We start from the raw sequence: 14,749 nt of genomic DNA on the forward strand, positions 1-14,749 counted from the left end.
AGATCAATTTAAATAAAACTAAAAAAATAAGCAGAGTATTTTAGAATTTTGTAGGTTTTGAACAAAATACATTATTTTTATAATTTACGAACTTGTACTTTACATTTTGATCATGTGATATCTGAGAATCTTACATTTCTAGAATCGATACATTTAATTTAACTAACATTAGACTTAAAAGACTTTCTGCTTGATAGGGTTTTAATAATATAGATTTGGAGCCTCTGATTCTCCACCTTGCACCACATATGGAAGCGTCTATTGTTGAACATCTGGAAAATGCCAGCAGCCAGACAGTAGAAAGTAAAATTGCTTCAGATTTCCAGAACTCTTTATGCAAAACAGTTCCTGCTCCATAAATTGCATCCAAATTCCAGAGAGTAACATAAAGCAGCGAGGATGATGTGTGGTCCTGTGGGATAGTGTGAGACACAGATCACCCTCGTCTTTGTTTCTGTGTTTCTTTTGAAGCTCAGTGGCAGAGAATCCTGTTTTCTGAGTTTTTCTCTGTGAGGTCTTTACTGTTCAAGATTTTATTTTGAGCACAGGTGAGAGGAGAGGCAGAAACATGAAGTGTATTCATTTTTGTTGAGGCATATGATTAAAAATCATTTTCCCTCAACGCTAACACACCTGCAATACGTCCATGCAGCTGCTGGATGATCAAACTCAAATTTTAGACAAGCAGATTGGCATTCTCCATCTTCCAGACATTCATGCATATGTCAGTTTCTCTTCCACTTCAGCCCCTGGGCATGTTATCACCTCCTGAAAAGAAGCAGAGGATTTACGTGGGAGCTGAAAGCTTTTCCCAGACCAGCACCCCTGAACGAAGACCTCCAATTTCACTTGACTGAAGTCTGATCCGTCTCCTCCGACATCTTGCAGCCATGTGCGGCACTGCCAGTGTATTCAAACCGAAAAACAAGAAGGAAGTGGAGTGATTTTAGTCATTTGATATAAAAAAAAGAGTCAGGTGGTGATCTTCACATACAGCTGGAGAATGCACACAGTTATGCTGAATAACTCCATCAGATCAGATCAAATAGGAAGTGAAGGCAGTAAAAGCAGGTGCTTATCAGGAAGAGGTTTCTGAGTTAGTGCGGACAACAAGTGCGTCAGTATGTGTGCAGGATCAGGTGTCACACAAACTTTCTCCCTTTATTGTCTTCCCGATGACAGATGCTTGTTCCAAGGATTCACTCTGGTAAAACTGCACTAGCTGGCTTTAATGAAGTGCAAGTGCAAACTTAATAAGACTCAGGAAGGAGCTGAATAATTGATGCACCTTTCATTTCATTTTAGCAAGGCTTTAAGTGGACATTTATATGTAATGCACCTTCGCTTGTGCACATTTACTAAAAAAAGTCCATCAATATTTCTCACACTTCCTCTATTCAACTACATAGCTTTTTTTTTTCTCTTGTTGCGTTTCTCAAAAACAGGCAATGTGAAACTGTAACTGCTTTATAATTGCCACAGTTCTGCTGTGAGCACTCTTTTTTTTTTAAGGCAAAGCCCCCCCAAAAAATGCCTAATTTCCTCCAGAAACCCCTGAAGTATCCCAGCAAGGCTTTTATTTCAGAACCACATGGCTCATACAGCAGGAAGCTATGAATAAAAACTAGGCTGGGAAACATTAATAATTTTTACACTCGGACACAGGAAAATGAGACCCAGACCTGGATTTCGTCTGTAAACTAAGTCATGTTACATATAAAAATGTAATTTAAAAGATGGGGAGTTGCCCTCAGGTTCTTGAAATTACTGAACCTAGCAGAAATATTGGAGCATTTTGAATCCATCTTAAAACTTTTAGAACTGTGGAACGTCTGGGTGACATGGATGTTGTCATGTAAAATTAATTAAAGTTAAGATCGACTGAGTATTGTATGTGTTTTTAGTTCTCTGGCACTCCTACCACCTTGTAATTGTGTTTTCGATTTAACCAAGCTCATACAATCAACACATAATTTGTTAGTTTATCCAGAACCACTGAAAATTTATTTTACAGAGATCAGAAAGACATTTTACCCATTAATTTTCCACAATAAAACTTTATTTTGAATTCCAAAGGCATTCTCACTATTAAGCAATGTTAAAAAAATGATAAAAGCACACACTATGTGTGCTAAAAATGTTGACAATGATTGAAATGAAATGAAATGAAATGAAATGAAATGAAATGAAATGAAATGAAATTTTATTCGAACATGATACAAATATAAAATAAAATAGTGCACAGTAACAAGAAGTGCATAAGAAAGAAGAGAAAATACAGATTTTTTTGTTTCAGTTAACATATCATGCTCAAAATGGGGTAGGAAGAAGTGAGAACTTATAAACTCCTACCCCTAAACGATTGTAAACAAATAGCTTAACAAGTAAGTTTAGACTTATAACAGGCAGAAAAATTAATTCATGTGAACTCTATCTAAACCTATTTCAAAAGAACTTGCAGAGAAATGCAAAAGTCTTTACACATTTTTTCCATTTTGTTGAGACACACATATAACTTCATTGTGTTTTATTCAGCTTTCCAGCGTACCCTACAGCTCTGAACATTTTAGAAATGTGAAAAGATAAAATAAAAAAGAAAGACACAGCAAACATGAAAGAAAGTCCTCTTGTCCAATGTGACCAAAATTGAGAGTTTATTCCTACATGAAAAAAAAATACTATTTGTGGTGGTAAAGCTAAAACTGCACATTACCCTGAACACACAATATGAGAGGTTGAGGTTTACCCTTTTCCTAAATGTAAAATCTTAGTTATAAAGGACTAGTTTAGATAAAACGGCAATAGCTTTCAACAGATTCACTATACTGCAAATTTAAAAAGCTTTCTCAGATTTTCTTACTCTTAGACGACTGCCAAACCACTGTTTATATTTCACTGGCATTAATGACCAGACTATCACTGCCTTCCAATGTTTTTGCAAAACTTTCAAAACTGGAAAGATTATTATAAAACATTGTCTCTTCATGAAATTTGCATGAATTTAAATTTCATGTGAAATTTAACGCATAAAATTTAAATTCATGCGTTGCATTTCGCATGAATTTAACGTATGAATATAAATCAGCATCATTACGATGGTTGGAAAAGCAACAACATAACCAGCAGCCAAAACACAATCTATGACAGGTATCATCCTGAAGATGAAAACGATAAACAGACTGGCTTTGCTCAATAGTAGAAGAGGCACACTTCTACTTCCTTGTTTTCACCTCTTTTTTTTTTTCCATTTTACTTTGCCACCTCCTCCTCTCCCACCACCACGGGCCACTTTGCTTTGATTCAGCGCTGTATCTGTATTTTAAATGACTCAATTACATGGGATCCCGCAGAGAAAATTACGGGTGGTTTCCACTATTTCTCTCCACTGGGACACCAAGACCCTTTCCATGGCTCCAGTAACCCCCCTCCCATTCTCCATCCCTCTCTCCTTGCCACTCTCTCCACCTGTCCTATTATGTTCCACTCCCACAGTCGCCAGTTTTTCTTGATAAACATCCGCTTTGCTGGGTGTATCGGAGACGGACAGGAAATAATAGCTAAATGGTCTTGTTTGTGAGCTCTCTGCACAGTGAGCTGACAAAAAAAAAAAAAAGGCGCTTTACAGGTAATTCTTCTGCTGTCACCACAAAAAAACAAGCTGGCGCAAAGAGTTTCTTTAAATCTGAGACGAGATACTGCTCAGATGCAAACGGCAGGCATGACAGTGATAAAAGCACATCAGCAGGCAGAAGTCCCCCGGGGGGCTTTTTTTTTTTTTTTTTTTTTAATTAATCCAAACCGAAGCAGATACGTGATTCCTTTCGGCACTTTAATCCCACAGCTTGCTTTGTCCCGAGGCATTTTAAAAGAACTAAGCTTTCATCCTCTCCATTGGTGTTGAAGATGAAACCCTCTGCCAAGTTGTGTCACTCAAACTCATTGAGTTGAAAAGTGGCTGGATAAGCTTTAACCATGAAACACATGAAGCCATTCGTATTGTTGTGCACATAAGTGTGAAACTGTTAGTAAAACTGTTAGTAATCTAAACCCACACTGTACACATGGAAATCAAACTAACTGGAATTGCAGTATTTGTGCTACAAATGAATATCCCCAAGTGTCTGTGTTTATTGATGAGCTGCATTTAACATCGTATGTCGTTTAAAAAAAAAACTGATTGGATGTGCAGGAAATAAAAGCAGGAGTGACCTAAGCAACCACCTCCACTCACCAGCAGAAGTTTGTGAAATGGGCAACATGTTGCATTTCTCAGGGCAGCACAGTCTTGGCGCAATTTTTCTTTCTTTTTTTTTTTTCATCTGGCAGTTGTGTCCCAAATAAGCTTTCTGTTGATTGAGTATAAAAAATGTAAGAAAGTATGAAATGTTGGCTAAAGCTGCTGTCTGATTTAGATCCACCAACTCAATGCTCGAGTAAAAGACTTTTTTTTTTCTTTTGTTTTCAGAAACCGAGATCATTTTCTGAAGTCCAAATGGATAGGATAAAGGATAAAGCCTCACTAAAGCATACAAACATGGACATTTAATGAAATGTATAATTTTGACAATCACTCTCACACATACTAAAATCTATCAGACTGAATGGTAAATTCAATTTGTCAAAAACTCTAAATTGCATACATTATGTCTTTATGAAATATTGAAGGCTTTTTTTTATATCTTACATTTCAAAATATCAACAACTCAGTTTTGTTGCATGGTGGTGGGGATTGCATTTACGTCTCAGGGACTGGACACAAATCAATCACTGATTTTACTATAAACTTTATAATGTTCAAATAGCTGCAATGGATTGATCTGTAGAGTATTAAATTCATGTTTCTGGAAGCTGAGCTCAAACTTTACTAACTCCAAAATACAAATGCAGAAAGGAGTGTTTAAAAAAGTGTAAAAAATGAATTCTCAGGTTATCAAGTCACACTAGTAGAGCATTTCTGTGACTGGAAGAAAAATATGGAGAACTTTCCGTAAATCAGCGTTTCCTGCATAAACATCTAAAAATAACAGAATCGTAGTAAAACATTTCCAAATAAGTAGAAACTGAGCTTTGTTGTCTGCCTTCCTTCATCTTTTTTGGATGTACATGTGAATCTGTAGTTTTTTGTAAAAGATTAGTAGCTGTAGACTTTCTGCTTTTAGGAGACAGACATCGATGTTGGACATTGTCTCCCACCATGCATGAGGCTGTTGCTGAACTGGAGAGCTCCGTCAGTGATAGACTTCTGCATAGGTGCACAAAGGAGCATTACTGCAGATCCTTCCTCCCAGCAGCTGTTAGACCTTGTGATTATCACTGTTCCCAGCAAATTCAGTGCGTACATCGCTGCTGTTATGGAGAGTTTTTCTCCACATCTAAGTTGTTTGCTTTTTTTTTGCTTTGTTTTTGAAAAGTTGGTTGTTAAGCAAATATATAGATGCACATTTTGCACATTTGTTTTCTTTAAATTACCTTACGCAATTGCACATTTTAAAAAAGTAAAAATTGAAGTATGCCACTTTTAACAATTGTTATTTTTCTTTTGCTATAAAATTGTCCTTTCTGTGCTCATTGTTCTCATTTTTATATCCTTTACCAGTGTGTGACTGTTCATCCTTCCACTTCCATTTATCTTGCTGTGGGTACCCCTCCATTTCCCCACTGTTGGACATTAAGGATTGAAGTGGTTCTAAAAATTTCTGCATTGAAATGTCAAATGAAATGTCAAACTCTTCCCATGGACAGCATGTTTTACTCAACCTTTTAATTTGAACTAAATGCATGTGAAGAAAAGCTTAAAGTCAAAGATAAGTGAAAGGATTGAATCGAAGTGAATTTGGAATATTCAGGAGAAGCAAAAGAATATAACTCATTTCAACAATGACCAAACAGAAATAACAAACATGTCTCCCTTTTATATGTATTTCAGACAATATTTACCAGGCTCAGTTATGAAAGCCAGTTAAACACCCAACCAAAACAGCCTCTATACCCTGTGGTGTAATTCAGCTGCCATCAGAAGACATTGCATTACCATCCATCATAACACACACCATTATGACCAAATAACCAGGGCCATTAAACATTTACATCATCTGTCGGGCTCGCCGAGACTGGAGCAGATGAAGCTGCCGGCGTAGAGACTCGAAGCCTTTCACTACAGATCGAAGAACATAAAAAGTGTGTTCTCGCAAACAAACCCCACCAGCGCACCCCCAGGAGAGGAAGGGGAATGGGGGAGCCGCAAGGAGATAAATCTATTGATTTAAGATCTACACGCTGTGTTGGTGTTCACTCGGGGGAAATAGAAAAAACAGTAATGTGAGGGGCATTTTCTGCTTTGATGTGGAAATGGTAAAAATAAATTAGTGATAATAATGATAGTTGCATTCGAGAAACTACAAGATTTGTTTCCTACAAAAACATTTTCAATTTTCATTTTGATGTACTGTGTAGTAGTGGCAGGAAACTTCTAGATTTGTTTTCTGAGAGAAAATTTCAATTTTCAGAGGATTTAATTTGCTTAATTTTCTTGGTGCTACAAGTATTTGAAACTCACTACATCAAAACCGTAATGTAATTTATGACTATTTATGTACAACGAAGTAGGATGGGAAATGATAAATTTTTGTCAAAAAAAAAAATTGTTTTCAAATGAAGATCTAAAAAGTCTGTTGTGGATTTGAAGTCTGCTCCTTTAACTCCAAAACTCTCAAAGTAATACATTTGAAATACCAATTATAATTTTCTGTTCACTCGCAATTATGGACATCAATCATGTAGGATCTCTCAAATGTATTACTAGTTTAAAAATATTCTGAAAATCTGAAAAATGTGGTGTGTATTAATTTACTTATTTGGGGGATTTCTGAAAGCAGTCAGTGAAATAGGGGTTAAAACAATTGGATTTTCTTTCAGGATCTTATTTGTAAAAAATAAAATCTTTGAAAAACAGATATGCTCTTTCTACTTGACATTAATTCACTACTTTGACTAGGCCTACTAGAAAACACTTTCAACAAAATGTATTAAAAGTTGTGGCTGATTTGTGACAAAATGTGAAAACATTCAAGGAGCATTAATTACTTTCCGAAGCACCTCGCTCCAGTATTTAAGCAGGTATTTAAGCTAAAACAAATAAAAATTCCCTTTGCAACCTATTTAAGATTAAGAATAAAAAGATATGAACTAAACTCTGACACAGATGTAGCTGATTTTACGACTCATTTAGACAGTCAGAGTTTTGATTACTTGTCTAAATCCCTGATGAACAAAAAATACGCAGATTTCAAAAGGTTTAACCGGTATGTCTGTCAGATATGGAAGGTGAACAATGTTAAAGCACAACATTAAAATAAATTCCCCTCTTTAAGTCTCGGGGAAACTCAATCGATTCTTGTCACCCCAGGAGAGGCTGCAGACTCCAGACTAGTCGATGTTAGCTGGTAGTTGAGCTTCATTTTGTTGTAACAGGAGACGGAGAAGTCCTCTTGCTCATTGACCCTTTTAGGTGGCCGAGACTAAGCAGCAGGCAAAATATTTCTATTTTTCTATCAATATTTCATCACCAGCTCAGGACAAACAAAGCCAGGGGCTTTGACCGTAATGGTCCCATCTGTCTATAGATTGTCAGGACATCACTGTATGGGTGTCCTTTGACACCAGAAAATAAGCTTCGACATCAAGGTAGAAGCGCACACACACACATGCACATGCACACACACACACACGCACACACACACAGACAGGAATCACGGGTGTTGGCGAGCCTGGAAGGCAAAGAGTATCCTGCTTTAATCTGATGGTTCCTCACAGATGGTCTCTTGATGTTGCAGCAGGAGATCAAGTTTCAGGAGTATGAATGAAGCACACATCTGAGCTATTAGGACAGACCAGCTCTGTCAGAGCATGAGTGGCGTTTAAGCCGTGGGACACAAGAAATAGAACTGATTCACAAATTAATACAACAAATGCTTCTCCTTACGCAACCAGTGTTCAGCCAGACTCGGCTATCATGCTAAGAGAAGGTTGCGTAAAACACCATTATTGTAAATTGAAGCACTTATCATCAATTATTACAATATATCCTGATCCATCTGATGCTACGGATGAAAATAAAATGTGCAATTATAAATATTTGATTGAACAGCAAGCCGGCAGGATTAGCATCCTGGCCTATAAATCGCTCTTTGTTTGTTAGAAATAAGGGAGTGACCTCATCATCTTCACCAGGCCCATTAGCTTTCTGCACTAACCTCCAGAGATCTGCCCATTAACCCCTTATACCTGCTAAGTAAAGCAGCATTAAGTGAAATGTGGAAACACAACTGGCAGTTTATTCAGATATAACTAAATACAAACAGGTAAACTGTGCAAAGGGAATAAGAGGGACCATATAAACCTCCAGAGGTTGGATTAAACTAAAATCTAGGGAGGACATAAATGCAGAAGATTGTTGCACATTTATATTGCATGTATTTTTTGCTCTTGTGGAGAGCTTAGGTTACACAGCAACCATGGGGATGGGGAACCACTTTGGCATCTAATTGGTTGTAATTAACTCTGTATGGTCATTGTTCCGTCTCTCATTGTGTTTTAAGAGTAAAGGTCACAGAACATGTGATACTTTTCTACTCTAACTGGGAGATGAAGAGCACAGATTGGATGACCACAAAATATCCTGATGGGTTGAAGACAGCAGACATTCCTGTAGGCTTTGTTTAGTTGGTTGTTTCTTTTGTTAGCCAACAAATAAGTCAGTGTTGTTCTATGGAAAGACAGCCAAGTCTCAAAACATGTAGGCTTCCAGTTGTAGGTCTAATCTCAGCATTATATTATATTTTGTTTCTCTGCTAGGCTCTGCTAGGTTCAAAGTAATTTCCATAAGTTGTAACTATGGACTACTCGCTTGCTTAATGTGAAACGTTTTAGAGGCGTATTCCTGGTCAAACTGCTAACAGTCTAAAACTTTAGCTGTGTTTTGTTTTTTTGCCAAATGTGTCAATGTTTAAAAATTATACATATATTCTTTTCTCTTTTCCAAACTGTAAAAATTTACTTTTTTTTTTATCTAAAATGGTTTCTTTCACTGTGTACAAATATAATTCACCTTCTGTGTAGAGACCTTGTAATATCATATTATCAGATGATCCTGTTATCTTTATCCACTGTAAAAACAGAAAAACTGTAGAAGTTATGAAAAAGTTTATATTCAGGCAGATGTTGTTTACAGATGAATGTTAAGAAAAAAAACTATTAGAATGTTCTTATCTCAATGCCAGGAAAATGTTACTCCAGCAGATCAAATATAAGTTTTCTCACAATATTACATTTATGTCTGTATCTTGACTCAATGAGTGAATTAAGGAAATTGGCTCCTAGGTTAAAATTACTTAGAAAAATTATTGTTTTTTATTCATTTTCAAGAGGGTTTCACCTGGTTGCTATGCCAGTTATCACCCTCCTCAGTATGTATTCTCCCTATCGGCTTCAGGTTATTGTCAAATCCTATAACTATACAGCTTCGTCATCTGTTTATTCCCAGTGTCATAACTGTCATTTCATTTTTTTCCTGTGTACCGCCTGTTTGGACGTCATTCACTGCTATGGTCACCCAGTTTTTGCAAGTTGGACTCTAACATTTTTCACTGACTGAATGTTTTATAGGCTGAATGCACTGCCTGCTAGCCTTCAATATGTCTCAGTCATGAAGAAACATGATGATATATCATAAACTACCTATGTCTAAATTGTTTGCGTTTAACTTTTAGGCAAATAGGAAAAGATTTGTTATTCCTGGGTGGATTTTTAGTATTTACTGGTGAACTGTAATGTCAAAAGTTTGCCTCAATTATTCAATTCATATGCATGGAAGAAACGGCATACACATTTTACAACTTTTAGCATCACAAAAATCTGAGTCAATGATTTCTAGGTTCCCTCTCATTGCCAGCGGCCCTGCCCTGTGCACTTCATTTCAGGAGGTCACGGACCCTGATCCTGAACAAAAACCTCCTTTGTGGGAGCACTGTTGGAAGAGTGACAAGGACTTGAAGGTTAGCCTCCTAAGGAGGTTGCACAGGAGTGTCCATTAGGGCTCTGGCCTGTATTGCTGCCGACTTTCATGTCGCGCTATTGTTGTACAGCTTTCCCCTGAGAGGTGGACACCGAGTGGGTAATGAGGGGTAATTGGTCTGGGGTCAAGGATGATTAATTCCCGCGGTCAGGTGTCGAGCAGTTTTCATACCTGGCTGGCTGAATAGCAGGTAGGAGGTGGAATATGAGATGTGGTAAATGAGTAAGAAAGTGGACGTGTAGCAAGGAACACATGCACGAAAATGACAGGGGGTAGAGGTCTTAGACACAAAAAAATAACATTTTGTAAATTAATAAACTCAGTACTGCATTAATACACAGTTCTCCCGTGAATTTTCAGGTTTCCAGTTGACCTGAAATTTGGTTAACCTTGATTATTATAATAGTTTGTTTGCAACAAACTATTTTGTTGGCAAAGCAATAAGTCAAAAAATATATCAAAAGTTTATCTATTTCATTTTTTTAAGTACCAGAGCTACAAAATTCTATTAATAAAACCAAGAAAGTTGAACTGCGATAGCTGTGAAACAGTTTGTACTGACAAAAATTATTGTAATATGAACAAAAAATTAGTAAAAACTACAAAGAGATATAATAAATACAAAAAAAAAATCACAATATGTGTGAAATAGCCAAATCTTACTACAAATTAACACAGAAAATCCATTTTCTAGAGACATTTTTCTTGACTCTGTTTTTGTAAAATATATATATAGCTGCTGTTGTATTAGTCCAAAAAAATTCCAATGGATGACCAGAAAAAAAAGTTAAAAGGTCACAAATAGCAGGATGCCAGACCAAATATGCTGAGCCTCTGTTCATGTCCCACCTTCCTTCCCTTTTGCTTGAGTAGCTCATCTGAATACGTCTCCATCCATCCCTCAATTCCAGCCAAGCAATTTTGGACACTGATTATCCCAAAGCCAGTGCATGCGTGACAGTAAATGCAGGGGCTTGGCTGGTAATTGACCAGGCAAAGACTGAGACGCCTGCCGTGTAATTGAACAGGGGTTGAGGGGGCATTGCAGGACTGAAAGGGTCTGAGGGTTCCCCACTGCCCATTAGACCTGGCAGGGGGTCCCGTGTGCTTGTGAACTTTATCATGAGGCCCACGGCGTATCAGGCGCTTCAGCGCAGGACTGACACCTTTCAGTGGCAGGGATGAGGGTGTGGCAGTGAGGCAGCTGTGAGGGTTCAAATATCACGGAGCATAAGACAAGCTAAGTCATTATTACGGCTATCAGAGCAGAAGGCAGAAAGAAGGCTGGACAGATTTACCAAAATTATGAATAGAAAGAAACATGCATCTATTTGATCTTGTTTTGAAATAGTCAAAGATGGAATTACCCACAAGTATTTCACCTAATTCAGATTGGACATATTTAAGAATTTGGTTCTGTAAACGTGAAACATTCTGAAATGAGCGCGCACACAGTTGTCTTCTTTTGTACCATGCTTTGATGCATTGAATTACATAGAGATGTCTTTGTGTGCCACACAAACTTGACACATTTAAAATGTCAATTTCAGCACTCAGTCAGTCTTGACGCAGATTCTAAGTTGGATTTAGGCCTCAACTTTGACTAGGTCATTCCAACATGTGAATTTGCTGTGATTTTACCCCATCACAGTGTGGCTCTGGCTGAGCGTTTAGAGTCACTGTCCTGCCAGAGGGAAAACCTCCACATGAGTCTGAAGTCTTGCATTCTCAAACAGGATTTGCTCCAGAGTTTATCTCAACTCAGCTCACATCAGCTGTGATCAGCTTCCCTGTTGCTACTAAAACGAAGTAATGCTACAGGATGAAGCACAATTAAAAGTATGTTCATGTATTAATTGTGCTTGCTCTGTGTCCCCATCACAGTTTGTGGCAAATCGCACACAGGGGATTTCTTTCAGTCGTAGTTTTTTTTTTTTTTTTTTTGTTGGTCCTTTGTTTCAGGGAAACACAACAAATAGTTGTCTTGCTGACAGGTTCCCCACCTGAATTACGAATCTCTGCTGCTTCTTTAGAGTTACCATGGTAACTCTAAGAGAGTAACAGTGGCTTTTTTGGTTAAATGTTCAATAAGCAGTATTTGTTCTGAATTGAATGTACTCATATAGGATCTTATTTAGGCCATCATGATAAAGTTAGCTGAATGCACGCTACACTTTTCATGTTTTTATTTCTAAAAAATGTTTCAAACCAATCAGTAAATTACTATTACATATACTTTGTGCTAATCAACCATATGAAATTCCTATAAAATATTGTCGTCTGGTAATATTGTGGCTTTTGCAAGGCATTGTAATCCCTCGAAAAACATGAACACACAGCCTTCCCATACTGTGCATATGAGCACTCAGAGGCGTTCCTCTACTCTGTAAATGTAGGACCCGACGCTGAGCAGTAAAATATACATATGTGACCCAATTGGTTCCCCTTCCGTTTGACTTGAGCCGTTTGTGCTCAGAAACAGCCTCATCACTTCTGCTCCAGTGGTCATCATCAGTGATCCATCAGCCTGTGCCGGCCTCCATCTGCATGTCGTTAAGATGATGCAGCGTCTCCGAGGTTATTGAGCACAACAGTTAAACAGGCAGGCGGCAATAAGAGGACGACTGTTTCACACCTTCGTACTTTCAGTGACTGATACACTTGGGAAAAAAAACAAAAAAACAGTGTATATAAATGTATAAATTTCTGTAGATTTGACTGTTAGAAATTAAAGGTTTACATGTAGTCAGGATATGCTCTCAGAGATGAATGTGAGCTTTTCTTTTTATCCGGTGGAATCATCATGCAACATGAAGTTTCAGTGATTCTTAGGTTCAATTCCAACCAAATGTCCAAAACATTCATCTTCAGACAAAATAAAACTACTTCCTTGTTTGTAGGTAGCATGTAAGATCCATTAACATTTCAGTTTGTCATAAATTTGGCCACATTAACTTGAATTCAGTTTGAAGGAGTTGTGGTTAGAGCACTAGCTGACAAGTAGCAGCATCATGATGAGGGGTTGTTGTAGAGGCAAAGGGAATGTAATATGAAGATAGAAAAGTTGACAGAACAATAAAACCATAAATAGCACAAATCATTGTTTATAATGGATAAAGTAGACTAATATAGCATTTGCCAGAAAACCAAGCAAGTTAAATGAGTTCCAGTATTGCTGACGAGAAGAGTGATAAAAAATTACATTGTTTGCCTGCAACTATGAAGGGGACAAAATAACCAATTCTTTTTAGGTGCATCTAATTGAATGCAGAAAAACAACATATACAAACTTGAATCTTGCTGCTCAAACGATTAAAGCCATGTATTTTATTATTACTTCACAGAACAGCTCAAATTACCAATCAAAACTGTTTTGATAGTTATGCTAATGGTTTTAGTTACAAAGCTAAACCTCTGACCAGAAACGCAAGTATTAAGAAGAAGGAAACAAACTCGGTAGCTAAAATACTAAGAATTTTATCAAACGTCATGTTTAGCACGCATTAGAATATATTTTTGATCTAATTCAGACAGGTTTTTCTAAACACTTGACCACCTGAGAAAAAGCTTCGACGATAAGAGGCTATTGTGCTTACTGGCTGATACCACTACACAAGATAATAAGGCAAGAGGCCGACAACGGAGGAACAAAGTCTAAACCTATTAAGAGTTTAAGACACAGTGGCAACATGGAAGAAGGAAGGAAGATGGTTCACGGGACGGCAACAGTTACTGTTTGTTGCCAGAGGATCCCTGCAAACGATGATGCTCTCTTAGCCTATGAAGGAAGAGAGAATACCAACTTTTAATTGAATTTGTAAAACTTTTTTCACCTGTATTGCAAGTAGTTTTGGTTTCAAGAAGTACTAACCTGACAGCATTAATCCTTATGAATCCAGAGGCGTCACAAGGGTCGTAGTCTCCTTGCACATCCATGCTAAAGAGAAAATGAATAGAAAAAGACATGAGACAATGCTTTTAAGCTATGTTCAGTTTGTAAGCAATTTTTTTTATAGAAATGAATGACATTCCTGTGTCATAAAACAAATAGTTAGAAATCCCCATATCATGATCATATTGGAAATACAAAATTAGAATCAATATTAATCATACTAGTAGTCATCAAAATGCATCTTACTGACTAAACAAACATGAATATAACTCCTTAAAGTGAATATACAAAGGGAATTGAGAACAAACATTGTGCAAGACTCAAATCCAAGTTTTTGTGAATAAGTGAAAGTTTTAAATACCTTATCTAATGTTCAAGGAAAAGAAACTTTATAGGAAAAGCAAGTCAAGATGGTAAAATGCTGTGTTTGACTTTCAGAGTCAGATCTTGGATTTGGGAACTCTCTCCTTTCAACATTTAGTTGGTGGTCAGACAACCTGTTGGCGATGGCAGCTGATGTGCTCAGTTACCAAGCAAACCCAGGGCCATTTCCAAGTCTGCTTTCCAACATCAGCCGTCATCCATTTGATTTTTCCAGCTTGGAATCGTACACTTCCAAGTACGACCACAATTAGTGAATGACAAGTAAAATAGCCAAAGGGAAATAAATTTTACTAAAATGTTCAGAGATACATGGTCTCTTCAGCTTTTTTGAAAAAAAAAAAAAAAAAAAAAAAAAAAAAATTTTTTTTTATTTCTTCAAAACCCACCTTTTGGACCTTTTT

At 37.1% G+C, this 14,749-nt stretch overlaps 1 protein-coding gene and 1 long non-coding RNA gene across 2 annotated transcripts in view; one reads left to right on the forward strand and one right to left on the reverse strand.

The window, feature by feature from the left end:
* Positions 1-7,298: 7,298 nt before the first annotated feature.
* On the forward strand, positions 7,299-13,341 carry LOC106950862 (uncharacterized). The gene is made up of 3 exons (XR_001425691.1): positions 7,299-7,309; positions 9,279-9,284; positions 13,256-13,341. It is a non-coding gene; the product is annotated as an uncharacterized LOC106950862 (long non-coding RNA).
* Positions 13,342-13,367: 26 nt separating this feature from the next.
* ass1 (argininosuccinate synthase 1) overlaps positions 13,368-14,749 on the reverse strand; it is a 31,837-nt gene continuing 30,455 nt past the window's right edge. The window contains exons 14-15 of the mRNA XM_015037999.1: positions 13,944-14,009; positions 13,368-13,850 (exon numbers count right to left, since the gene is read on the reverse strand). Of these exons, the coding sequence (XP_014893485.1) occupies positions 13,802-13,850; positions 13,944-14,009 (115 nt within the window). The 3' untranslated portion in view covers positions 13,368-13,801. The remainder of the gene's footprint in view (positions 13,851-13,943; positions 14,010-14,749) is intronic.

Source organism: Poecilia latipinna, unplaced genomic scaffold (assembly GCF_001443285.1).
Source record: "Poecilia latipinna isolate Pla-1442-1.1 unplaced genomic scaffold, P_latipinna-1.0 Scaffold425, whole genome shotgun sequence".
NCBI classification, from domain to species: Eukaryota; Metazoa; Chordata; class Actinopteri; order Cyprinodontiformes; family Poeciliidae; genus Poecilia; species Poecilia latipinna.